The 25,645-nt window shown below is 42.6% G+C and overlaps 1 protein-coding gene and 1 pseudogene across 3 annotated transcripts; both read left to right on the forward strand.

Annotated features, from left to right (window-relative positions):
• The first annotated feature begins 1,993 nt into the window (after positions 1-1,993).
• On the forward strand, positions 1,994-24,758 carry LOC115517774 (60S ribosomal protein L37a-like). Of its 3 annotated transcripts, none has more exons than XM_030320749.1 (4): positions 1,994-1,998; positions 16,460-16,465; positions 19,090-19,094; positions 24,425-24,758. In XM_030320749.1, the coding sequence occupies exon 4, from the start codon at positions 24,431-24,433 to the stop codon at positions 24,704-24,706; it is 276 nt and encodes a 91-aa protein (XP_030176609.1). In that variant the 5' UTR covers positions 1,994-1,998; positions 16,460-16,465; positions 19,090-19,094; positions 24,425-24,430; the 3' UTR covers positions 24,707-24,758. The 3 variants fall into 3 exon arrangements, with proteins under 3 accessions (XP_030176609.1, XP_030176607.1, XP_030176608.1); XM_030320747.1 differs by lacking the exon at positions 19,090-19,094 and adding an exon at positions 20,289-20,295; XM_030320748.1 differs by lacking the exon at positions 1,994-1,998 and adding an exon at positions 16,216-16,222.
• Positions 11,706-15,199, forward strand: LOC115518795 (annotated as a pseudogene).
• Positions 24,759-25,645: the final 887 nt, after the last annotated feature.

Genomic DNA, 25,645 nt, shown 5'->3' on the forward strand with positions numbered 1-25,645 from the left:
GATCGTGAGTTTGAGCCCCGCGTCGGGCTCTGTGCTGACAGCTCAGAGCCTGGAGCCTGCTTCACATTCTGTGTCTCCCTCTCTCTCTGCCCCTTCCTGCTCATGCTGTGTCTCTCTCTGTCTCAAAAATAAGTAAACATTAAAAAAAATTAAAATAAAATAAAATAAAATGTCAATAGAAGACTTAAGTCACTTGTGGGAACATGACTTTTTTTGATAACAGTCTGAAATCCTACACACAATCCCTAATCCAGACTTTATAGTGATAGTATCTTCAGATTCTTCATAATCACCATCATACAAGAAATGTGCACAAATATGTCACAAAAAATTTAAAACCATTTTTATAACCGTTTAAAATTTATGATTGGAGGCTCAGTCAGTTGAGGGTCTGACTCTTGATTTCAACTCAGTTCATGATGCCAGGGTCGTGGGCTCCAGTCCCACGTCAGGCTCCACACTGAGCATGGAACCTGCTGAAGATTCTCTCTCTACCCACCCTGTGCTACTCTCCCCCACTAGCACATGCTCTCTCTCTCTTTGAAAGAAAGAAAGAAAGAAAGAGAAAGAAAGGAAGAGAAAGAAAGAAAGAAAGAAAGAAAGAAAGTTATGGTTGAACTGATGATAAATGAGATGTAGTATATCCATACGGTGAAATATTATTCGACCATAAAAAGAAATGTACTGATACATGCTACAGCACAGCTGAATCTCGAAAACATTATGCTAAGTGAAAGAAGCCAGACTCAAAAGGCACATAATGCATGACTTCGTTTATATAAAATGTCCAGAATAGGCAAATCCATGTAGCCAGAAAGTAGATTAGTGGTTGTGAGGACCTGGAGGTAGAAGGAAATGGAGAGTGACTGCTAATAGAGTTTCTTTTTCACATGTTGGAAATAGTCTGGAATTAGAAGGTGATGGTAGATGCACAGCTGAGAGCATGCTAAAATACCTTGAATTGTATACTCTTAAAGGGAATTTTATGGTATTTGAGTTAAATCTCAATAATTTACAAATGAAATTAAATTTAAAGACTCCAACTCCTTTCATTGACAAATGTGATATTTCTTATAACATGGACTTCAAACTGAAATCAGTCACATCAAATATTTCAAGATGATGAAGCTATAATTCACAGAAGGTACATGTGTTTTTTTAGAACAGTCATCCTGGGGGTGCCTGGGTGGCTCAGTCGGTTAAGCATCCAACTTCAGCTCGGCTCGTGATCTCACAGTTTACCAGTTCAAGCCCCACATCGGGCTCTCTGCCGTCAGCACAGAGTCTGCTTTAGATCCTCTGTCTCCCTTTCTCTCTGCCCCTCTCCCTCTCATTCTCTCTCTCTCTCTCTCTCTTTCAAAATAAATAAATAAACTTAAAAAAAAAAAAAAAAGAACAACCACTTTGCCCATGGCTTTGACCACAAAGGTCAGAAGTTTTCCATTTATGTGAAGCAGAAAGCCGGGCTGTCCCGAGCTACACCTGCAAGGATCCTTAGCCCCATCTTCAGCCCCCATTCCTCGCGTGGCTAGCAGCACCGCGGGTACCTGAAACATCAGATGCTATAGCAACACTATGGCCCCCTTGTCTTTGATGAGCAATAGCACACTCAGCAGCTGCTGCCGAAGTGAATGACCAGGTGGTGGCACCCCTCCTTGGCCAGATTTCAGTGAGTCCAGGACTCCTAGTGACCAGGTGACCGGTAATGGAGCTCTAGCTACTCCAAGTTTCATCCATCTGGCCATCCTGGGGACAGTGGAGATCAGTATCTCCCAGCACACTGATTTCAAGGCACATCACACAGGGTATTTAAAATTGTAATACCTAGGAGCGCTTGGGTGGCTCAGTCGGTTAAGCGTCCAACTTTGGCTCAGGTCATGATCTCATGGTTTATGGGTTTGAGCCCCACGTCAGGTTCTGTGCTGACAGCTCAGAGCCTGGAGCCTGCTTCAGATTCTATGTCTCCTTCTCTCTCTGCGCCTCCCCCACTTGTGCTCTGTCTCTCACTCTCTCAAAAGTAAGTGAACATTAAAAATAAATAAAATTGGGGGCGCCTGGGTGGCGCAGCCGGTTAAGCGTCCGACTTCAGCCAGGTCACGATCTCGTGGTCCGTGGGTTCGAGCCCCGCGTCGGGCTCTGGGCTGATGGCTCAGAGCCTGGAGCCTGTTTCCGATTCTGTGTCTCCCTCTCTCTCTGCCCCTCGCCCGTTCATGCTCTCTCTCTGTCCCAAAAATAAATAAACGTTGAAAAAAAAATTAAAAATAAATAAATAAATAAATAAAATTGTAAAATCTAGAATTGTGCTGACTGGAGCTTACCTTGGACATAAGAATTTGTAGCACTATATAAATATTGATCCAGATTCGCACCAGTTTGTAAAGCCTCGTGGTTCTGGTTAGTTGCTACTAAATGCGATCTTTTCTTAGGAAAGTTGAGATTGGGAAGCCTACAGTAATATATCGAAAATGTTTTTAAAACCAGTCATCTTGAAAACGTAATTCAATGTTTCATTTCTCAGTATTTGGCTATGCTGTCTACTCTTGTCACAGATTAAAATCTCTAATAGAAGCTCCTGGCTGGCTCAATCAGTAGAACATGCGACTCTTGATCTCAGAATCATGAGTTTGAGCCCCACATCGGGTGTAGAGTTTACTGAAATAAAAATAAATAAATCTCTAATAAACTATAGCCAATCCTTGCACTAATTATAATCTGGGCAGTGGGCTATACATTACATGCAAATGATTCTATTTTACAATAGGGATCGCTATGCATAGTAAATTTACCTGACATTGCGTAAAATAGAGCAGGCATAGACCTGCAGAGGCCTGAAAGAATATGCTCTTGACAAAAGTATTTATAAGAATATGGTGGGGGCGCCTGGGTGGCGCAGTCGGTTAAGCGTCGGACTTCAGCTCAGGTCACGATCTCGCGGTCCGTGAGTTCCAGCCCCGCGTCGGGCTCTGGGCTCATGGCTCAGAGCCTGGAGCCTGTTTCCGATTCTGTGTCTCCCTCTCTCTCTGCCCCTCCCCCCTTCATGCTCTGTCTCTCTCTGTCTCAAAAATAAATAAACGTTAAAAAACAAATTTAAAAGAAAAGAATATGGTGGTTCCTCAAAAAGTTAAGGAGAGCTACCATTTGACCCAGCAATTCCACCTCTGAGTATGCACTCAAAAGAACTGAAAGCAGGGACTCAAACATATTTGTATACTCATGGTCATTGCAGCATCATTCACAATAGCCAAACAATGGAAACAACCCAAATGTCCATCAGCGGAAGATGGGATAAACAAAATGTGACATATACACACAACGGAATATTCAACTTTTTAAAAATGTAGCTCTCATACATAGCTACAACATGGATGGACCTTTAATAACTTATATTAAGTGAAATAAGCCAGATTTTAAAAAGGACCAATATTGTATGATTCTGCTTATATGAAGTGCCTACAGCAGTCAAATTCATAGAGACAGAAAGCAGAATGCTGGTTGCCTGGGTCTTGGGGGAGGGACTAATGGGGAGTGATTGTCTAATGGAGACAGAGTCTGGTAAGGGAAGATGATAAAGTTCTGGAGAACTGGAGAACCATCTGGTGATGGTTGCACAACCATGAGAATATACCTAAAGGCACTGAACTGCACACTTAAAGAGGTTTGAATGGTAAATTGTACATTTATCACAATAAAAAAAAATCTTAACTAGAAAAAGAACTATATTAGCATGGGGGCAAGGGGAAGAGGAGAGCCAAAGGCAGACTGAGTTTGACAGTATTTATGTAATTAAACTCTTCGCAAATTTGCACGTCATTCTCTACAGGGGCCAGACTAATCTTCCCCGTATATTTCTGGTTTTAGTGTACTTGCCGCCAAAGCGGGCACCGGTACTTAAGTAATTAAAATAAGAATTGATAAAATGCTAAATCGCTATCAGCAAATAACAGGAGTTTGTAATCCCTTGGTCCCTGCAATAATCAGACGATCAGTCTGAAGTGTCGTGTGTATTTTGAGGTACCTATTTTTAAAAAGATATACCCAGGTGAGTGTTAGCAGGAAATAGTGTCATAAAAAGTGGTTGAAAGAGTGGGGCTATTTTGAGTGGAGAAGAGAAGGGTAAGGGGAACATGCTGGCTAGCTAGCTCTGAATATCTGAAAAGCTGTCATGTAAAACATTTTATTTTATGCCTCTCCATTAGGCAGAACCAGAACTGGTGGGCGGAAACACTCTCATAGAATCAGAATTTTAGAGGTAAAAAGGGGGTTAGCGAATTTGTCCAAGCCCCTTACAGATGGAGTGAGGTGAGGGCGGTCAGGTTCACAAAGACGGTCCCTAGCTCCAGGATCAGATGCGGGTTCCCACAGCCCATTCCCAACCATTTCCACTCTCTTCCAGATTTCAGTACCTTTGCCTCCTCAAAATTGGCCCCATATGTTCCCTTCCGTTTGCAAGGAAAATAGCACCTCATTGTGGGCTCTCTCCTTCACCCGCTCCTGACTCTCTGCCTGTGCCCTTGGTCCCCTCACTCTCAGTGTCCTCGGTGACTCCAGCCCCCAACAGTGCTCCTGCCTCTTCCCCAGAGACACTTCCTCAGCCTGCGACAATCCACAGGTGGATGTCTTTTTCAGTGTCACTCCACCTCTCTAGACTGTACTATTTTGTTATGCTGTTGTCCTCGCATCTCATGAGCCACCCAGTGGGATTCACTGCTAAGCTATGACTACTGCTCTGAAACCAACGCTGCTGACGAAAGACGTTATCACACTTTGCCTCTGGGTCTGAGGGGCACGTATGTCCGTCGGAATCCAGTCAGGAAAATAGAAGTTACTCTAAATATTCAAAACAGAAAATGTAATATCAGGAATTGGTCTCATAGGAGCCCCAAGAGCAGGACAATGGCATCTGAGGCCTCCCAAAGACTGGCAATGGCTGGAAGCTTCCCTCACAAGTCAGCTGCAGAAGCTGGGCCACAGAAGGCCTGCCTGCTGATGAGGCGACATCACAGACTCAGCCCCTGCCGGGGATGCCTCTGGACAGGACAAAAAGGAAGGGAAAGTAAACTCCCTCCCTCTAGGCCACCCCCTCTCCCCTCCCCTCACCCCTCCCCCACTCCTCCTCTCCCTTCCCTCCTTCACCTCTGCCTCCACTCCTCCCCACCTCCTCTCACTTCTCACCCTCCCTTCCCTTCTCTCCTCCTCCTCCCCTCCGTTGTCCCCCCTCCCCATTCCCTGTCTTCTAATACTTCCTCTCCCCTCCCTTCTCTCCTCCCCTCTACCCCACCCCCCTCCTCTGTCCCGCCTCTTTTACCTGTCCTCTTCCCCCTCCCCTCCCCCTCCCTTCCTCTTCCTTTCTTTCTCCCCCTCCCCACTCCTTTCCCCACCCCTCCCTTCTAACCCTTCTCTTTCCCCTCCCTTTCCCCCCACCTTTCCTCCTCCCCTCTCCTCTCCCCCTCCCCTTCCTTTTAACCCTTCCCTCTTCTCCCCTTCCTCTCCCCCTCCCTCTCCCCTGTCTCCTCCCTCACCTTCTCCTTCCTCCCCCTTCCCCTCCTTCTCCTCTCCTCCCTCTCTCTCCTTCTCTCCCCTTCTCCTTCCTTTTCACCCTTCGCTCTCTGCTCCCTCTACCCCTCCCTCTACCCTTCTTTCCTTCCTCCCCCTCCCCCTCACCTCTCACCAGTGCCTCCCACTGGCTGAGCCAGAAGCCAGCTGACACTGACCTCCAGGTCAGTCCTGCCCCCACCCCATGACATGAAACAACAGAAAAAGGGTGAGGAACATATCTGAAGGCCAACAGATTTTGTCATTTTATGAGTGTACAAATGATGAAGTTACACAGTGAGTGTATAAACCCTCTTCCAACAAAACCCACATGTCTTTTTTTAATATGCAAGACCAGAGTATATATGTAAAGATCTCCTAATACAGAAGAAGATAGCAAAGTTTGATACCATTCTAACTAAAATTTAATGTATGGGTGCTGAGGTGACTCAGTTGGTTGAGCGTCTGACTCTTGATTTCGGCTCAGTCATGATCCCAGGGTCATGGGATCAAGCCCTGCGTGGGGCTCTGTGCTGGCCATGGGGCCTGCTTGGTATTCTCTCTCTCTCTCTCTCTCTCTCTCTCTCTCTCTCTGCCCCTCTCCTCCACTCGTGCTCTCTCTCTCTCTCAAAAAAAAAAAAAACACTTTAACTTCTAAAAATTGACAGCTTTTCCACCATTTTATTGTTTTACATCAAGTTGCTATTTGATGGAACACACCTTACAAAGGTTAACCTGCAAAAGGTCATACTGAAAATGAAGTAAGGTCTGTTTTGCCTTTCTTCCAGGAATGCTCATAGCAGCTTTATTTGTAACAGCTCCAAACTGGAAACAATCAGAACATTCATCGACAGGTGAAGGGACTAACGTATAAATGTACGACCATACAATGGAATACAACTCAGTGGTAAAAATGGATGAACTATTGATGAACGCCGCAGCATGCATAAGTCTCAAGATAATTATGCTGAAGGAAAGAAGTCAGACCGAAGCAAGAGTACATATATACTGTATGGTTCCATTTACATAAATTCTGGAAAATTCAAGCTAATCTACAATGACCAAAGCAGATTCAGTGGCCACCTGGAAGCAAGTGGAGGATGAAGAGGGATGCGAGGGAGGGAATCACAAAGGGCAGGAACACATTTTTGAGGGTGATGCACATGTTTGCGATCCTTTTTTTTGCTCACCTTCTCTTTAATAGATAAGCTTAACATGGGTGGCAAATTTTAATAGAGTAGAAAGCCTTCACTATATATCATCTACGTTTAAAGTGTATTCATCTTTATGAAGAGAGACGTTCCAAGACTAACGTGCACTGAAAATGAGAAATTTAAGAAATTGGCTAAACTGCTAGTTTATTAAAGTTGTTTCACCTGGTGGTTACAGTTTGTTAAATCAGTTATATATTGGCTTGAGAGCAATTGGTCATGATAAAATTATCCAAAATAAAGACTTATAAGATAAGTAGGCTTTAAAAGAATACCATACTCCTAAAAATACCAATTTTTATCTTTTAGGAATTGGTCAAATGTAAATACATGTATTACATTATATGTTTGTCTATCTAGTTTATTTCTTATAATAGTTTTTGAAAACTATCACCATAACAGAGGTTATTTCACAGAGGGACTTATGTAGTGAAGCAAAGCCATCAAGCACCCATAAACATATGACATCTATCATGAGTACCTGTTTATATACCTTCTCTCTGTCACCTTATCCGATCACCACCCTCAAAAAAATTGTCATTTCCATAATGAATTCCCGAACTATCAGGCTTACCAAACTTTAGCGCTCTTCCTACCCCACACCACCACACACACACACACACACACACACACACACGTTATTAAAAATCAGTACATGCCTTAAGCAACCTTGAAGAATGTAAAATCTGTCATTCTGATATCAAGTAGTTCTTTTTTTTTTTAATTTTTTTTAACGTTTATTTATTTTTGAGACAGAGACAGAGCATGAACGGGGGAGGGGCAGAGAGAGGGAGACACAGAATCTGAAACAGGCTCCAGGCTCTGAGCTGTCAGCACAGAGCCTGACATGGGGCTCGAACTCACAGACCGTGAGATCATGACCTGAGCCAAAGTCGGCCGCTTAACCGACTGAGCCACCCAGGCGCCCCTCAAGTAGCTCTTTAAAAACTTTAGTAAGCAGGGGCACTTGGGTGGCTCAGTCAGTTGGGCGTCCGACTTCAGCTCAGGTCACGATCTCGCGGTCCGTGAGTTCGAGCCCCGCATCGGGCTCTGGGCTGATGGCTCAGAGCCTGGAGCCTGCTTCCGATTCTGTGTCTCCCTCTCTCTCTGCCCCTCCCCCGCTCACACTCTGTCTTTCTCTCAAAAATAAATAAACAGGGGCGCCTGGGTGGCTCAGTCGGTTAAGCGTCCGACTTCAGCTCAGGTCACGATCTCGCGGTCCGTGAGTTCGAGCCCCGCGTCAGGCTCTGGGCTGATGGCTCAGAGCCTGGAGCCTGCTTCCGATTCTGTGTCTCCCTCTATCTGCCCCTCCTCCATTCATGCTCTGTCCCTCTCTGTCTCAAAAATAAATAAAACGTTAAAAAAATTTAAAAAAAAATAAATAAAAACTTTAGTAAGCATAAGCTCACATGGAGTGTTTAGTATTTAATGCAGATTTTCATGCCTACTCTTAGAACTACCAATTTCATGGTTCTAGGTGAGGAATCAGTATTTTGATCTTTCATCTTTGACATTATAATTTTATTATGTGTTGTGGTGTGGACCTCCTTGGGTTCACTTTCTTTGGAACTCTCTCTGCATCCTGAACCTGGATGTCTGTTTCCTTCCCCACGTTATTTCTTCAAATAAGTTTTCTGCCCCCTGCTCTCTCCCTTCTCCTTCTGGGACCCCCATAATGCGAGTGTTTGTTCGCCTGATGTTGTCCAACACATGCCTTAGCCTTTTCTCATTTTTTAAAATTCTATTTTCTTTTTGCTCTTCAGCTTGGGTGCTTCCCATCACCCTGTCTTCCAGGTTGTTGATCTGTTCGTCTGCATCTTGATTCCCTCCAGCATGTTTTTCGTTCCAGTTATTGTATTCTTCAGCTCTGATTCATTCTTTTTTATGTTTTCTATCTCTTTGTCGAAGTTCTCACTAAGTTCTTTCCCTCTTCTCTCCAGTCTGGTGAGCATCTTTAGGACCATTACTTTGAACTCTTGATCAGGTAGTTTATCTCCTTTTCATTTAGTTCTTTTTCTGAGGTTTTTCCTATTCTTTGGTTTGGAGCATATTCCTCTGTCTCTTCATTTTGCTTGACTTTCTGTGTTTGTTTCTGTGAATTAGGTGGAACAGCTAATTCCCCTAAACTTAATAGAATGATCTTGTGTAGGGTCATCCCCTGTGTGGACTGCGTGCCTGGTGACTTTGACTGGCTGGCTAGAGATGCGGCTGGTGTGGGCTGGGGGTCCCAGGGCACTCTGTGCTGGGGCTGCCCTGGTGGGATGGCCAGAGCTGAAGGAGTGTGGGCCGGGGTAGTCCCAGGACTCTTGGCACAGAGGGCACACTGGCAAGACAGCTGAAGCCAAAGCAGGCACAGGCTGGAGGTGTTCTGGGGCTCTCTGCATTGTGGGCACACTGGGAGGACAGCTGAGGCTGAAGTGTCCCAGGACACTCCACATAAGAGCACCCTGGCGGAGAGGCTAGAGTGGAGGCAAGCACGGGCCAGGGTGTCCCAGGGCGCTCTGCTCCAGCAGTGCCCAGGAAAGTCATCTGGGGCTGAAGTGGTGCAGACGCGGAGTGTTCCAGGGTGCTCGCACCTTTGTCACCTTGGTGAGATGTCTGCAGCTCTAGTGGGCACTGACCAGGGGCGTCCCGCTGTGCACTGCACCGGGGCCACGTTGGTTGGATGTTGGGCTGATGCGGGCTAGGAGCCCAGGGCTCACCGAGGCAGTAGGCTGGCTCGGGCACCCAGACCCCGCTCCCATCCACACTATCAAAATGGAGGGGGATGTAAACCATAGCACTTGCCAGCCTCTCTGACCCAGAGAGTGTTCCAGCAGCTCCCCCATCATTTGGTAGGGTTCTTGGGATGGACCTTTATATTCTAGTTACTATTTTATTTTACTCTCATTATTTTTAAATAGGCTCTGTGCCCAACGTAGGGCTTGAACTCATGACCCTGAGATCAAGAGCCACATGCTCTACTGACTCAGCCAACTAGATGATACTCTTCTAGTTGCTGCTTTATTTTTTTTAATGTTTATTTATTTTTGAAAGAGAGAGAGAGACAGACAGAGAACAAATAGGGGAGGGGCAGAGGGAGAGGGAGACCCAGAATCCGAAGGAGGCTCCAGGCTCTGAGCTGTCAGCACAGAGCCCAACACAGGGTTTGAACTCACAAACTGTGAGATCATGACCTGAACCGAAGTCGGAGGCTTAACTGACTGAGCCACCCAGGCACCCCTCTAGTTGCTGTTTTAAAAGACTTTTTTTTTTTCTGTGCCCCAGGGTGTCCAGGGCTCACTGAAGCTGCAGACTGTGCAGCAGGAGCTCTGCTCCTGTCTCAAGGTGGAGGGAGATTGTGAACCACGGCACTCCCCAGCACCCCCAACCTGCACCCCCACCCCCACTCCAGAATGCGGTCCAGCAGCTCCCCAAAGTGTGGCACGGTTCTAGGGCTGAATCCTTTATATTCTAGTTGCTTTTTCAAACCATGGCTTTGAACCTGCTCTTAGTCGCTCTCTACTAGAGAACTACCCCAAGGCAGTTCTCAGGGTGCAGGGTGGGGGTTCCCTTCGTTACAGTGTGCCTGTCTCTCTCCCTATTCTCAGTGTGGTCTTTCTATATTTTGCTGTGCAGAAGCTGTTCAGTCAGCCCTCACTTCTTCTTCAGGAGGAATTGCTCTGTAAGTAGGCGTGGATTTGGTGTGTTCGTGGAGGAAGTGAGTTCAAGGTCTTCCTCAGTCACCATCTTGGACTGAAACTCACAAAATAGGTTCTTGACTGAGTTCCTTCTCAGTTTCTCCCCCGCTGTTCTGGAACCATTTAGAATCTATCTTAGATCTGATTCAGGTCCTCAGCAACCAATTTGACCATGTTCACCTAAAGCATTTGTGGATAGCCAAAACACTCTCTGGTAAGCTAATATACATCCAAGCAGCATCTTCTGAGTGACTTCAATTACTTATGTATAAAAATATACATGAAGAGGGTTAGTGACATCTGTAACCCTAAAGAAAAAGCAATTCCCAATTCTCTTATTTTTACCTTGGAATTTTTTATGGGATGATATCATTTTATGTCAAGATTATACTCCAGGAAAATTCCACATTATAGCAAAGAGGGGAATTATTTTTATAGAAATTAATGTAAAAAGTCTAGCTACATTTCCAGACAGCTAGTCCCAAACATTCCGATCTATTACTTACACAGATTGTCCCCAAACTCTTTGAATGACACGATCATTCCTAATTTTAAAATGTGGATTCTGGGGGCCCCTGGGTGGCTCAGTCAGTTAAGCATCTGACTTCAGCTCAGACCATGATCTCACATCACAGTTCATGAGGTCGAGCCCCACATCCGGCTCACTGCTGTCAGCCTGTCAGTGTAGAGCCTGCTTCGGATCCTCTGTCCGCCTCTCAGTCTGCCTCTCCCCCATTTTCTCTCTCTGTCTCTCTCTCTGTCTCTCTCTCTCTCTCTCAATAAATAAATAAATAAAACATTAAAATGTTGATTCTGGGCTCAAGAGGAGAGTATACAGATATTCTTGGTACTTCCCCAAAGATGACTACTCAAGTGTAGTCTTTGACCAGAGGGAATTAGGCAAAAGGTGAGGACACAGCTAAAGTCAAGAGCCAAGGTGGGCACCCCCAGATCCATATCCAGGAGACAGCAGCTGAGTGGGTGCGAGAACATGCAGTTGACAGAGAGTCTCAAGTTCTCCCTCTTTTTTCAAGACAGTGAAGAGTGTCCATTTCTCTCTGCAATAAATCTTAGCCTTGAGAATCTCGCAGTAACACATGTAAGCACTACATAACGACAAAATGCATAACTTAGAGCAAAATTATCCTAAATAAACGTGCCAGTGCAAAAGGGAACAACATAGAAAGGGTCAACATGGAACTCTATAGTTTTGTTTTGTTCTGTTTTGTTTTAAATAATGCATATGGTTGTGTATCTCTGCTGGCCAAAGAGAGAGGGAGTTCAGATGTGTACTACTCGTCAACAGAAAGAAGGCTGCCTGCAATTGAAATTTTGCTTTGGGTGAAATATGTGAGGGCAGCTCAGGGCTGGCTGGGCAGATGCATGAGCTGCTAAGGGGAGGTGTGCTCCCGCCCAGTGCCCTGTACTGCAGACACTGGGGCCCAGGCCCATACTCATCGTCACTCATTCAACTTCGCTGAGCTTCGACTGAGCTAGGTGCCAGGGTGAAGAGGGGAAACAGTCCCTGCCCTCGAAGAGTTCTTAGTCTATAAGACACTGGCATGGAAAGCATTATAATGCAATATAACATTGTAATAGAGTTGCAGAGGCAGTACAGGGAGGAAGGCATGAGCTGCATTTGAGAAGGGACTCAGGGGGCGCCTGGGTGGCTCAGTCGGTTGAGCGTCCGACTCTTGGTTTCAGCTCAGGTCATAATCTCATGGTTTGTGAATTCAAGCTCCCCGTTAGGCTCTGTGCTGACAGCATGGAGCCTGCTTGGGAATCTCTCTCTCCCTCTCTCTGCCCCTCCCCTGCTGGTGCTCTCTCTCTCTCTCTCAAAATAAGTAAATAAACATTAAAAAAAATTTTTTTTAAAGAGAAGGGAGTCAAGATCACTGGTCAGAGAAGATACCCCATGGGTTTCATAATAAAATTGCCGTATTTGGATAGTACTTTCACTTACATTACTATCTCATTGATGCTCAGAGTGATCCTGTGAGGTACGTTATTATGTTCATCTTACAGACATGGAAAGTAGGCTGCCAGAGGTTGTGACTTACCAAACTTCATGTAGTTAAGTAGAAGATCTGGCTGGAATTCAGTTCTTCAGACTTGAAACCATGATGTGCAAACCTAACACTCACTGAGCCCTTACTAGGGGTGATGTGCTGGGCCAGGCATTCCGTGGCGTTATTTCATTTAATCTCTGCAGCAATAATTCTGATCACTCCTCATTTTAGAAATGAGAACACCGTGATTTATGGAAGTTAAAGTAACTCGTCCGAGTCAAGATTGAATTTAGCTATGACTCAGATCCTGAGCCCCTAACATCTTTACCGCATGATGCTGTTTCCCACCCTTTCTCACGGAAGGACTTCAATTTTCAATGATCCAAACTGGCTTAGTGCGGTTGGTACCAGACATACCTGGGCTAGAATCTTACTGGTCATTAACCAGCTCTCGGATCTTATGGCAATTTACTTAACGTCTTAGCTTCACTTTCCCCATATATAGATTAGGAATTGTATATATCTGGCCACCCTGGTTGTTTTGCTCACAGCATTTTTCCTCATTCTTTTATTTTGCATTTCACCTGATTCGCAATTAATTGCTTTTGTCTGCCTCTACCTGTAGACTCTAAGCTACAGGAGGCCTAAGACTCCCTACACCCATCTTGCTTACCGTCGTATCTCCAACATGTAGCACAGAGCCTGACACGTGGTGGGTACCCAATAAATACTTGTTCAATAAATAACTCATCCCAGAGGAAAAAGAGACTTCTTTCCCCCCACCCTGTTTCATTATATAGGATTTCCCTGTAAGGATTCTAGTAGAAGTAACAGGGCAATGAGATATTATGAATGACCAGTCCTGGAATATTTAGGACCATCTCCTGCCAAGGGAGGTGAGATGGTGATTGGCAACACTACCAGAATCACAAGTAGGGCCAGCATCACATAGTGCGAAGGGTTCTCCCAGCACGTGGGGTAACGCTCTGCTATTACTGTCTAGAAATTCTTAATAATTCCTTTTAACAAGCACACTCGTTTTTATTTTGCACACAGTACTACACATTATACAAGTGATCCTAGTCACATGCAATGGGCCATAAGGAAGGAGAAAGGGGAACGATGAGGCAACATTTCTACCAAAACAAGGTTGGGGAATGCTGAAAAGTCCAAAACTGTGAACACCATATACGTCTTGAGAAATGCAGTTACGTGCTCAGCTCGTAACGAGATAGACTGATGAGCTCCTTGAAGGCAGAGATAATACCTTATTCAGTGCAGTCTGTAGTTTAAAATGGTGCTGGCATTTTCTTTTAATCAATCTTATTATTTTGAGATCACTGTAAATTCCATCTGCAGTTATAAGAAATAATACAAAGAGATCCAATGTGCCCTTTACTCAGTTTTCCCCAACGCTAAGATCTATAGTACAATATCACAACGAAGATATTGACATCGATGTGGCCCAGACACCCAAATATTTCCATCACTGCAAGGATCCCTCGTGTTGCCCTTTTATAGTTACACCCATTTTTCTCCCACCTCCTTTCCTCCGTAACTCCTGGCAAGCAGAAATCTGTTCTCCATTTCTATAATTTTGTCATTTCAAGAATATTAAATAAATAGAATCATACAGTAACTCTTGTATGTTTTTTTTAATATTTTAAGCTTATTTATTTATTTTGAGAGAAATAAAGAGAGAGGGATGGGCTGAGAGAGACGGAGAGAGAGAGAATCCCAAGCAGGCCCTGCACGGTCAGCTCTGAGCCTGATGCAGGGCTTGAACTCATGAACCATGAGGTCATGACCTGAGCCGAAATCAAGAGTCAGGTGCTTAACTGACTGAACCACCCAGGTTTTTTTAATTCAGCATAATTATCTGCAAATTCAGCCACTTGGGTATATCGATAGCCCATTCCTTTTTATTACTGAGTGGTATAGATATACCACAGTTTAACCATTTACCCATTGGAGGACATCTGCCTGTTTCCAGTTTGGGGCTGTTATAAATAAAGCTGCTAAAACCCATGTATGGATTTTATGTAAACAGCAGTCTTCATATCTCTGGGATAAATGCCCAGGAACTCAATCACTGTAGTTGCGTGTGTACGTTTTAAAGATACTGCCACTTCTCACTGAACGCTGCCAGTGTGGTGTTCAGGCATCTCACGGAGGTTGGCCCAGTAGCCTACGTTTACTCTGGGCCCCGTGCCAGGAAGCTGGTCATGATTGTAGGTGTTATTGATCAGAACAGGGCTTTGGTTGATGGACCTTGCACTCAGGTAAGGAGACAGGCTATGCCTTTCAAATGCATGCAGCTCCCGGACTTCATCATCGAGTTCCCTCACAGTGCCCTCCGTAAGTATGTCTGACAAGCCTGGCAGAAGGCAGATATCAATACAAAACGGGCAGCCACAAGACGGACCAAGAAGATTGAAGCCAGAGAAAGGAAAGCCAAGATGACAGATTTTGATCGTTATGAAGTCATGAAGGCAAAGAAAATGAGGAACGGAATAATCAAGCTTGAAGTTAGGAAGCTACAAAAAGCAGCTCTCCTGAAAGCTTCTCCCAAAAAAGGAGCTGCTGCAAAGATTCCAGAAAAAAAAAAAAAAAAAGATGGCCGCTGCAGGCAAGAAGGCTCCCGTCCAGAAGCTTCCTGCCCGGAAAGCTGCAAGTCCAGAAGGCGGTGCCTCCAAAGGCTCAGAAGGATCAGAAAACTCCAGCCCAGAAAGCACCTGCTCCGGAGGCATCTGGCAAGAAATTCTAAAAGCATGAGAGGCTATTATAAATAAGTAATAAATTTTCTTTTGGACAAAAAAATTGAATAAAGATACTACCAAAGTGTTTTGCAGGGTACTGTACCATTGTTCATTCCTACCTGCAGTGTATGAGTGATCTAGTTTCTCTGCATTCCTGCCAACATTTCATGTTGTCACAGTTTTTAATTTTAGCCATTCTGATAGGTGTATAGTGATAACTCATTGTGGATTTAATTTGCATTTATCTATTGGCTAATGACGTTGAGTATCTCTTCATGTGCTTATTTGCCATCTGTATGTCCTCTTTGGTGAAATATTTCTTTGTTGGGGCGCCTGGGTGTTTCAGTCGACGTAAGCGTCTGACTCTTGCTTTCGGATTCAGGTCATGATCTCATAGTTTGTGAGATTAAGCCTCACGTTGGGCTCTGTGCTGACAGTGCAGGGCCTGCTTGGGATCCTCTTTCTCTCCCTCTGCCCTCCCCCACTTGCAATCTCTCTCTTTCAAAATAAACAAACATTCAAAAAATACATAGATCTCTTCGTGTCTTTTGCCTATTTTCCAATTGGATTGTTTGGTTCTTAGTTTTAAGAGTTCCTTCTATGTTTTGTTGGATATTTGGTTTGCAAATACTGTTTTCCCACTCTATAGTTTGTCTTTTCATCCTCTTAACAACATCTTTTATGGAGCAAAAGTTTGTAATTCTGATGAAGTCCCATTTATCGATTGTTCCCTTTATGGATCATGCTTTGGTGTCAAACACAAGAACTGGCCCTAAACCCCGCACATTTTCTCCTATGTTTTATTCTAAAAGTTGTACAGCTTTATGTTTTACATCTAAGTTCATGATACAGGTTAATTTTTGTGTAAGGTGTGAGAATGGTTCAAATGGTTGCTTGTTTTGTTTTGTCTATGAATGTCCATTTGCTCCAGCACTGTTTATTGAAAATGCTCTTTCTTCCATTAAATTGCTTCTGTGCCTTTGTCAGCATTTAGTTGGGTATGTTTGAGCAGGTCTTTTCCCAGGTTCTCTGTTCAGTCCATTAATCTCTGTGTCTGTTCCTCCACCACTACCACAGAGTCTTGATTACTGTAGGTCTATGATGAGTCTTGAAAGCAAGACTGTACTTCTCCGTCTCAAAATTGTTTTAGCTATTCTAGTTCCTTTGTCTTTCCATATAAATTTTGTTTATTTATTTATTTATTTATTATTTTTAAATAGGCTCCATGCCCAATGTGGGGATTAAACTCCCCACCTTGAGATCAACAGTCCGATGCTCTACTGACTGAGAAACCCAGGAACCCCTCCATATAAATTTTAGAATAATTTTATGGTAACTACAAAAAACCTGCTAGGGCTTTTATAGGAATTGTGTTAAGCTGTATATCAATTTGATGAAAATAGACATCTTTTCTATGTTGAACCTCCCAATCCATGAATATGTTTTATCTCTCCATTTATTTAAAAAAAAAAAAAACTTAAAAAGATTTTCTCTCATCAGTGTTGTGTCATTTTTTTCTTTCTTTCTTTTTTCTTTGAGAGAAAGAGAGAGAGTGGGGGAGAGGGACAGAGGGAGAAAAAGAGAGAGAGAGAATCCTGGGCAGGCTCTGTGCTGAGCATGGAGCCCAATGCGGGGCTCAATCCCATGACCCTAGGATCATAACCTGAGCTGAAATCAAGAGCCAGACACTCAAGTGACTGAGCCAACCAGGTGCCCAGTGTTGTATCATTTTAGTCTTACAAGTCCTATACATGTTTTGTTAGATTTATATCTAATTATTTATTTTTCTTGATGATTATAAATAGCATATTATTTTAAATTTCTATGGCCACATGTTCATAGCTAGTAGACACAAAACAATTACTTTTTGTATGTTTATCTTGTATCCTGTGACCTTGCTATTCTTACAAAAGTAGTTCTAAGTGTTTGGGTTTTTTTTTAAGATTCTTTTAGATTTTCTAAATATGTTATCTAAAAATGGGATGGTTTTATTTCTTTGTTTTCATTCTGTATGGCTGTATGCCTTTTACTGCCTTTTTTACTGCCTTATTACACTGGCTGCAAGTTCCAGGGTTATACTCAATAAGAGTGATAAAAGAGGTCATCCTTGCCTTGTTTCCAATTTTTTTTTTTTTAATGTTTATTTATTTTTGAGACAGAGAGAGACAGAGCATGAACAGGGGAGGGGCAGAGAGAGAGGGAGACACAGAATCAGAAACAGGCTCCAGGCTCTGAGCCATCAGCACAGAGCCTGATGTGGGGCTCGAACTCACGGACCGCGAGATCGTGACCTGGCTGAAGTCGGACGCTTAACCGACTGCGCCACCCAGGCGCCCCGCCTTGTTTCCAATTTTAAGAGGAAAGCATTCAGAATTTTGTTAACATTAAGTATAATGTTAGCTGTAGGTTTTTGGTAGAAGCTTTTTTATCAAGTTCAGAAAGTTCTCTATTCCTACTTTTCTGAGAGTTTTTATCATAAATGGGTGTTGAATTTTGTCAAATGTTTTCCTGTATCTATTGACTGTGTGATTTTTCTTCTTGAGCCCAATAATATGGCAGAATCCACTGATTGATTTTTTTTAAGTTTATTATATTGAGAGAGATAAAGACAGAGAACCAGTGGGGGGTGCAGAGAGAGAGAGAGAGAGAGAGGGACAGAAGAGTTGAAGCAGGCTCTGTACTGACAGCAGAGAGCCTGATGGGGGGCTCCAACTCATGAACCATGAGATCATAATCTGAGCCAAAGTCGGACACTTAACCGACTGAGCTACCCTAGGTGCCCCTGATTGATTTTTTTTTTAATATTTATTTTTGAGGGGGGGTGGGAGAGGCAGAGAGAGAGAGAGGGAAAGAGAGAATCCCAAGCAGGCTCCACACTGTCAGCACAGAGCCGGGTTCAGGGCTTTACCTCATGAACCAGACATCATGACCCAAATCAAATCAAGAGTTGGACGCTTAACTGACTGAGTCACCCAGGAGCCCCATCCATTGATTGATTTTTAAATATTGAACCAGACTTGCATCCCTGGAATAAACGCCACTTGGGCATGGTGAGTAATACTTTTTTATATATTGCTAGATTCTATTTGCTAATATTTTATTAAGAATTTTTGTGTCTGTATTCATGAGAGTTATGGGTCTGCAGTTTTCTTTTTTTATATTGCCTTTGTCTGCTTTTGTTATTAGGATAAAACTGACTTTAGAAAATGAATTGGAAAGTGTTCTCCTATTTTCTGGAAGAGATTGTGTAGAACTGGCTTTAATTCTTCTTTACTCACGTGGAGAATTCTCCAGTGAAACCATCTGAACCTGGATATTTCTCTTTTGGAAGCCTTAAAATTATACATTAAATTGCCTTATTGGTTATACGGATATTCAAACTATCTATTTTACATTGGATGAGTTGTAGTAATTTGTGTTTTTGGAGGAAGTGATCTATTTTGTCCAAGTTGTTAAGTTTGTGTAGAGTCTGTGGTATTGCCCTATGATCCTTTCATGTAGTATATGTAGTGATATCTCCTGTTTCATTCCTGACATTGGTAATTTGTATCTTCTCCCTTTTATCTTTGTCAGTCTTGCCAGAAGCATGTCAATTTTAATCTTTTCAAAGGATCAGTTTTTTGTTTAATTGATTTTCTGTTTTCAATTTCATTGATTTCTGCTCGTATCTTTATTATTTCTTTCATTCTGCTTGCTTTGTTGTTTGTTTGTTTTTTCCCCCCTAGGTTCTCAAAGTGGGAACTTAGGTCATTCTTTTCCTCTTTTCTAAAGCATACATATAGGGGGCGCCTGGGTGGCTCAGTCAGTTAAGTATCCGACTTCCGCTCAGGTCGTGATCACCTGGTTCACGAGTTTGAGCCCTGCATTAGGTTCTGTGCTGACAGCTCAGAGCCTGGAGCTTGCGTCAGATTCTGTGTCACCCTCTCTCTGCCCCTCCCCCACTCACACTCTGTCTTTCTCAAAAATAAGCAGTAACAATTTTTAAAAGATAATAAACTGTACATTTAGTGCTAAAATTTTCCCTTTCAGCCCTGATTTAGGGTCCCACAAATTTTGATTGATATATTGTTTTCATTTTCTTTCAGTTCAACATTATTTTTTTATTTCCCTTAAGATTTCATCTTTCACCTATAGATTATTTAGAAAAGTGCTGTTTAGGGGCATCTGGGTGGCTCAGTCAGTTGAGCATCTGACTTCAGCTCAGGTCATGAACTGGCAGTTTGTGAGTTCAAGCCCTGCATCGGGCTCTGTGCTGACAGCTTGAAGTCTGGAGTCTGCTTCAGATTCTGTGTCTCCCTCTCTCTCTGTTCCTTCCCCACTCTCACCGTCTCTCTCTCTTTCTCTCAAAAATAAAGATTAAAAAAATAATAGAAATGTGCAGTTTAGTGTCAAGGTGTTTGGAGAATTTCCTGTTATCTTTCTGTTATTGACTTCTAGTTTGATTTCATTTTGGTTGGAGAAAACACTGAGGTTTCAATTCTTTAAAATTTTTTTAAATGTTCATTTATTTTTGAGAGAGACAGAGAAGGAGACAGAGAGAGAGAAAACAAGTGGAAGAGGGGCAGAGAGGATCCAAAGTGGGCTCTGCACTGACCAAAGAGAGCCTGATTCGGGGCTTGAACTCACAAACTGTGAGATCATGAACTGACCCAAAGTCAAGAGTCAGACACTTAACCAGCTGAGCCACCCAGGTGCCTCACCCACGGCCCTTTTAAAAGAATATGTATGCTGCTGTTATTGCATGGAATGTTTGTGTTATTTTTATTTATTTATTTTTTAAGTAAGCTCCATGCCCAACATGGCACTTGAACTCATGACCTTGAGATCAAGAATCACATGCTCCACTGACTTAGCCAGCAAAGTACCCCTGGATGGAATGTTTTTAAAATGTTGATTAGTTAGCTAACTTGACAAATTATATATATGAATAAAAATAAATAAAATGTTGATTAGATCCTGTTGGTTGACAATATTGTTGAGTTCTTCTATATTCTTGCTGATTTTCTGCCTAGTTGTTCTACCCATTGTTGTGAGAGAGGTGTTGAAATCTCCAACTGTGATGGTACATTTGTTGATTTCTATTTCCAGGTCTATCAGCTTTTGCGTCACATGCTTTGCAGCACATTTTTTGGTGCATAAACATTTGGGATTGCTATGTCTTCTTGGAGGATTCACTTTTTTAGCATTATGTAACATTCCCCTCTCTGGTAATTTTCTTTACTCCAAAGTCTACTTTAGGGGTGCCAGGGTGGCTCAGTGGGTTGAGTGTCTGACTTTGGCCCAGGTCATGATCTCACTTCTCGTGGGTTCAAACCCCACATCAGGCTCTGCTCCAACAGCTCGGAGCTTGGAGCCTGCTTTGGATTCTGTCTCTGTCTCTCTGCCTCTCCCCTGCTCACACTCTCTCTCTCTTAAATATAAAATAAAACATTAAAAAAAATCAAAGTCTACTTTATCTAATATTAATATATCCTGCTTTCCTTTGATTAATGTTTGCAAAACTTTTTCCATCCTTTACTTGGACCCTGCTTATATCATTTGAAGTGAGTATATTGTAGACAGCATATACTAAGCTATGTTTTAAAATCCACTCTGCAAACTCTCTTAATTGATATTCTCAGATCATTTACACTTAATGTAATTATTGATATGGTAAGAATTAATTCTATTGTTTTATTTTTTGTTTTCTGTTTGTTCTGTTTTTCATTACTGTTTTCGTTTTCCTGCCTTCCTATGGATTACTTAAACATTTTTTAGAATTCCATTTTTATGTATCTATACTGTTTTTGAGTGTATCTCTTTGTGTATTTTTAAGTGGTTATTCTAAGTCTTACATCATATGTACATAACTTATGACAGCCCACTGATGTCATCATTTTACCAATTCGAGTGAAGTACAGATACCTTACCTCTCTCTATGTCCATTTACTCTTCCCATTTTATAATTTTCTTTTTCTTTTTTTTTCTTTTTTTTTTTTTTTTTTTTTTTTTTTTTTTTTTTTTTTTTTTTTTTTTTTTGGCTTCATGCCCAGTGCAGAGCCCAGAGCAGGGCTTAAACTCATGACCCTGAGATCAGGACCTGAGCTGAGATCAAGAGTCAGACACTTAATGGGGCACCTGGGTGGCTCAGTTGTTTAAGTATCCAACTTTGGCTCAGGTCATGATCTTGCAGTCTATGAGTTTGAGCCCTGCTTTGGGCTCTGTGCTGACAGCTCAGAGCCTGGAGCCTGCTTCGGATTCTGTGTCTCCCTCTCTCTCCGCCCCTCCCCCTCTTTCACTCTGTGTCTGTCTCTCTCAAAAATGAATAAACACTAAAATAAATATAAAAAATAAATAAATAGTCAGACACTTAACTGACTGAGCTACCCAGGCACCCCATATAATTTTCTTAAATATTTTATCCACATATATTTAGAACCACAAAAGACTATATTTTAAAAATATTTTTTAAGTTTTATTAAATCCAGTTGACTTTTTAGGTGAGCTGCATGCCCATTATGGGGCTTAAACTCACGACCCTGAGATCAAGAGTGGCACATTCTACCAACTGAGCCAGCCACACACCCCACAAGACTATAGCTTTTACTCAAACTGTCAAGCATGATTTAGAAAACTTAAGAAAAGCCTATTGTATTTACTCCTGTTTTGCTTACTGTGTTCTTCCTTCTTCCTAATGGTCCCAGGTTCCTTGTTTTATTGTTTCCTTTCTGTTTAGAGAACTTCCTCTATCCATTTTTTTTAAAGTAGGTCTACAGTGACAAACTCTCTAGTTTTCCTTCATCTTAGAATGTCTTGATTGTCCTTCATTGCTGAAGGATATTTTCATTGGGTATAGGATTCTGTGTTGACAGTTGTTATTTTTCCCCCTGTAATTCAAGCTATATTGCTATTTCTTTCCGAACTCCATGGTTTCTGATGAAGAACATGCTGTCATTCAAATTATTTTTCCTCAATAGGCAAGTTGTCATTTTCTCTGGCTGATTTCAAGATTTTTTGTTTTTAGTTTACAGAAGTTAAATTGTGATATTTCTTAGCATGAATTTCTTTGGGTTTATCCTGTTTAAGGTTTACTCACTTTCTTGAATCTATAGGCTTTTATGTTTCTTGCCAAATAGGAGAAGTATTCAGCCATTATTTCACCAATTACTTTTTAAGCCTGGCTCTCTTTGTCCTTTCTTCTTTTTTTTTTATTAAAAAAAAATTTTTTTTTCAACGTTTATTTATTTTTGGGACAGAGAGAGACAGAGCATGAACGGGGGAGGGGCAGAGAGAGAGGGAGACACAGAATCAGAAACAGGCTCCGAGCCATCAGCCCAGAGCCTGACGCGGGGCTCAAACTCATGGAGTGCGAGATGGTGACCTGGCTGAAGTTGGACGCTTAACCGACTGCGCCACCCAGGCGCCCCTGTCCTTTCTCCTGATGACACAAACATTAAGTCTTTTGAGATAGTCCCACAGGTCTCTGAGGCTCTGGAGGGTTTTGTTAATTTGGTTTTGGTTTTTGTGGGCTTTTTGTTTTTGTTTTGATTTTCAGACCATTTTCTTTTCTCTTGTTTAGATTAGGTAATTTCTATTGTGCTATCTTCCAGTTCAGTGATTATTTTCCCCATCATTTTCATTCTGTTGTTGAACCCATCCACTGAGATATTTATTTCAGTTACTACATTTTTCTGTTGAAAACTTTCCATTTGGGTCTTCTTTTTTTTTGTTTTGTTTTCTGTTAAGTCTATCTTCCCACTTGTTTAAAGCTTGTAATTGCTTGCTGAAAACTTTTTATCATTGCTGATTTTAAATCTTTGTCAGAGAATTCTAACACCTCTATCATCTTGGTGTTGGTGTCTATTGATAGCCTTTTCATTCACTTTGAGATCTCGCAGTTCTTGGTAAGTTGAGTGATTTTTCAACTGAAACTGGACATCTTTCTATTACGAGACTCTGGATTTTATTTAAACTTTCTACTCTAATTGGCTTTTTTTGACATCAGTGCAGCAGGGGAGGATGGAGGTAGAAGTCCAGTTTCCCCATTTTGTTCCCATTAACACCCAGGGGTGGGGGTGGGAGCTCCCTACATGGTCTCCACTTGCACTGCAGTGAGGGCACCTTCATCATTATGGAGTGATGGTGAAAGTCCTGACTCTCCACTAGCCTCCTCCAACACCAGCCCAGCAGGGAGAGAGAGGAGGGTTGCCTCAATACTTGGGTTGGAGTGGATGTCCAGACCTTGTCATGGTCCTGTCTTACACAACAGGGTTAAGGGAACTCATTATCAGCCAGAAGGGAGGAATGTTCCAACTCCTTAATTGACCTACACCACACTAGCATGGGTGTTGGGGCACCTGGTTAAAAACCTGCAAGCTGTACAGACCAGCTGCCCATTCAACTTTGCTGGCATAGGTGGGAATGGGGCCACATTTTTTCTGTGTTGTTTGAATGGAGTAAAGCAGTTATTGTCTAAAAGTTTTCTCTTTGCTAGTGAAAACAGCCTTGTTTCTTCTCTGTTTTTAAATTTTTTTTAATATTTATTCATTTTTGAGAGAGAGAGAGAGAGGGAGAGAGAGAGAGGCAGAGCATAAGCAGGGGAGGGGCAGAGACAGGGGGAGACACAGAATCTGAAGCAGGCTCCAGGCTCTGAGCTGTCAGCACAGAGCCTGATGCAGGACTCAAACCCATGAACCACGAGACCATGACCTGAGTGGAAGTTGGACACTTAACCGACTGAGCCACCCAGGCGCCCCTCTTTCTTTCTTATTTGTCTGTACTCACTGTTATTTCTGGTTGCCAGATTCTTCAGCTCCAAGTATGGGATAAAGGAGGTAAGAAGAAAACCCAGGGAACCTCACTACCATGTCATTCCTCAAGTCCTGAGGTCCCTAACTGGTCTGTCTTCTTCTTTCCATCTCTTGGAGTCTTATTACTTAAACAAACAAACAAACAAACAAACAAACAATGTGTGTGTGTGTGTGTGTGTATGTGTGTGTGTGTATAAAATATCCTGGGGGCTCCTGAGTGGCTCAAGCAGTTAATCATCTGACTCTTGATATCAGCTCAGGTCATGATCTCATGGTTCTTGGGATGAACCCCAGCATGGGGCTCTGTGCTGACAGTGCAGAGACTGCTTGGGATTCTCTCTCTCCCTATCTCTCTGCCCCTCCTCCACTTGCTCATGCATGCTCTCTCACGCTCTCTCTCTCACACAAACTAAATAAATAAACATTAACATTTTTTTTCCATAGGGTGACATGGCTAAACGCACCAAGAAGGTCGGAACTGTCGGTAAATACTGGACGCATTATGGTGCCTCCCTCAGGAAAATGGTGAAGAAGACTGAAATAAGCCAGCATGCCAAGTACACTTGCTCCTTCTGTGGCAAAACCAAGATGAAAAGACAAGCTGTGGGGATCTGGCATTGCGGTTCCTGCATGAAAACCATAGCGGGTGGTGTCTCTTCCTACAACACCACTTCTGTCACAGTACAGTTAGCCATCAGAGGACTGGAGGAGTTGAAAGACCAGTAGAAGCGCCACCATTTGAAACATTGCTAGCCTATGATAAATGGGTTAATTTATACACATTTTTTTTCATAAAACAAAATAAATAAAAAATATATCCTGTTCAGGGATTTCAACTGTACGTAAGTGAGAAAAATAGGGAAAAGCATGTCTACTCCATCTTCCCAGAAGTGGAAGCCCTGCCTAGCGCTTTTTAAAAGTGCACATCCGACCATGTGAGTCACTGGTCAAATTCTTTCAATGGCTTCCCATCACTAAGGATAAGGACCAAAACCCTTTGCACAGGTCTACTGAACAATCCTGCATGACCTGGCCCCTATCAGTGGTAAATGTTTAATAACCAAATTGGGAAGTAGGAAACCCTGATATGCAGCATTTGCCCATTTCCATGGTGTAAATACTACTATTATGGCCAATTTCAAGCTACTAACGTGAAATTGCTAAATACAGAATTGGGAAGATGTGAACAATGGACTCTTGCACATTATGGACCCATTTTTATCACTCTCTTTGTCACCATGTCACCGTCTCTATGTCACTGTTAGTCCCTTCTCCTAATTTAAACCATCCAACAACTTCCCAGAACATCTGCAAATAAGATCCCTACCTGTGATCTGGCCTCTCTCTCTGCCCGTCTGTCTGACATCTCTTACCACACTCTCCTTGCTTGATAAGCTTCAAATTTGTTCTCTCAACACATGCTGACCCTACCTACACTGTATTGTTACCAATAAACAAAACAACAACAACAACAACAAATCCCCTCTCTTGGTGAGGACACACAACAATAAATCCAATGAGTTAGTAAATGTACCTTTTTTTTTTTTTTTTTATGAAGAAAACATATTAAATGAATGGGTAAGAGATCATGCAGGATCTTTTAGGCCCTTGTAAGGACTTCAGCTGAAATGTCACTCCTCATAGAGGCCTTTCCTAATCACCCAA

Source organism: Lynx canadensis, chromosome B4, assembly GCF_007474595.2.
Source record: "Lynx canadensis isolate LIC74 chromosome B4, mLynCan4.pri.v2, whole genome shotgun sequence".
Taxonomy (NCBI): domain Eukaryota; kingdom Metazoa; phylum Chordata; class Mammalia; order Carnivora; family Felidae; genus Lynx; species Lynx canadensis.

Excerpts from the sequence above, each read along its gene's own strand:
- LOC115517774 (XM_030320749.1), top strand. The coding sequence starts at position 24,431 with ATGGCTAAACGCACCAAGAAGGTCGGAACTGTCGGTAAATACTGGACG.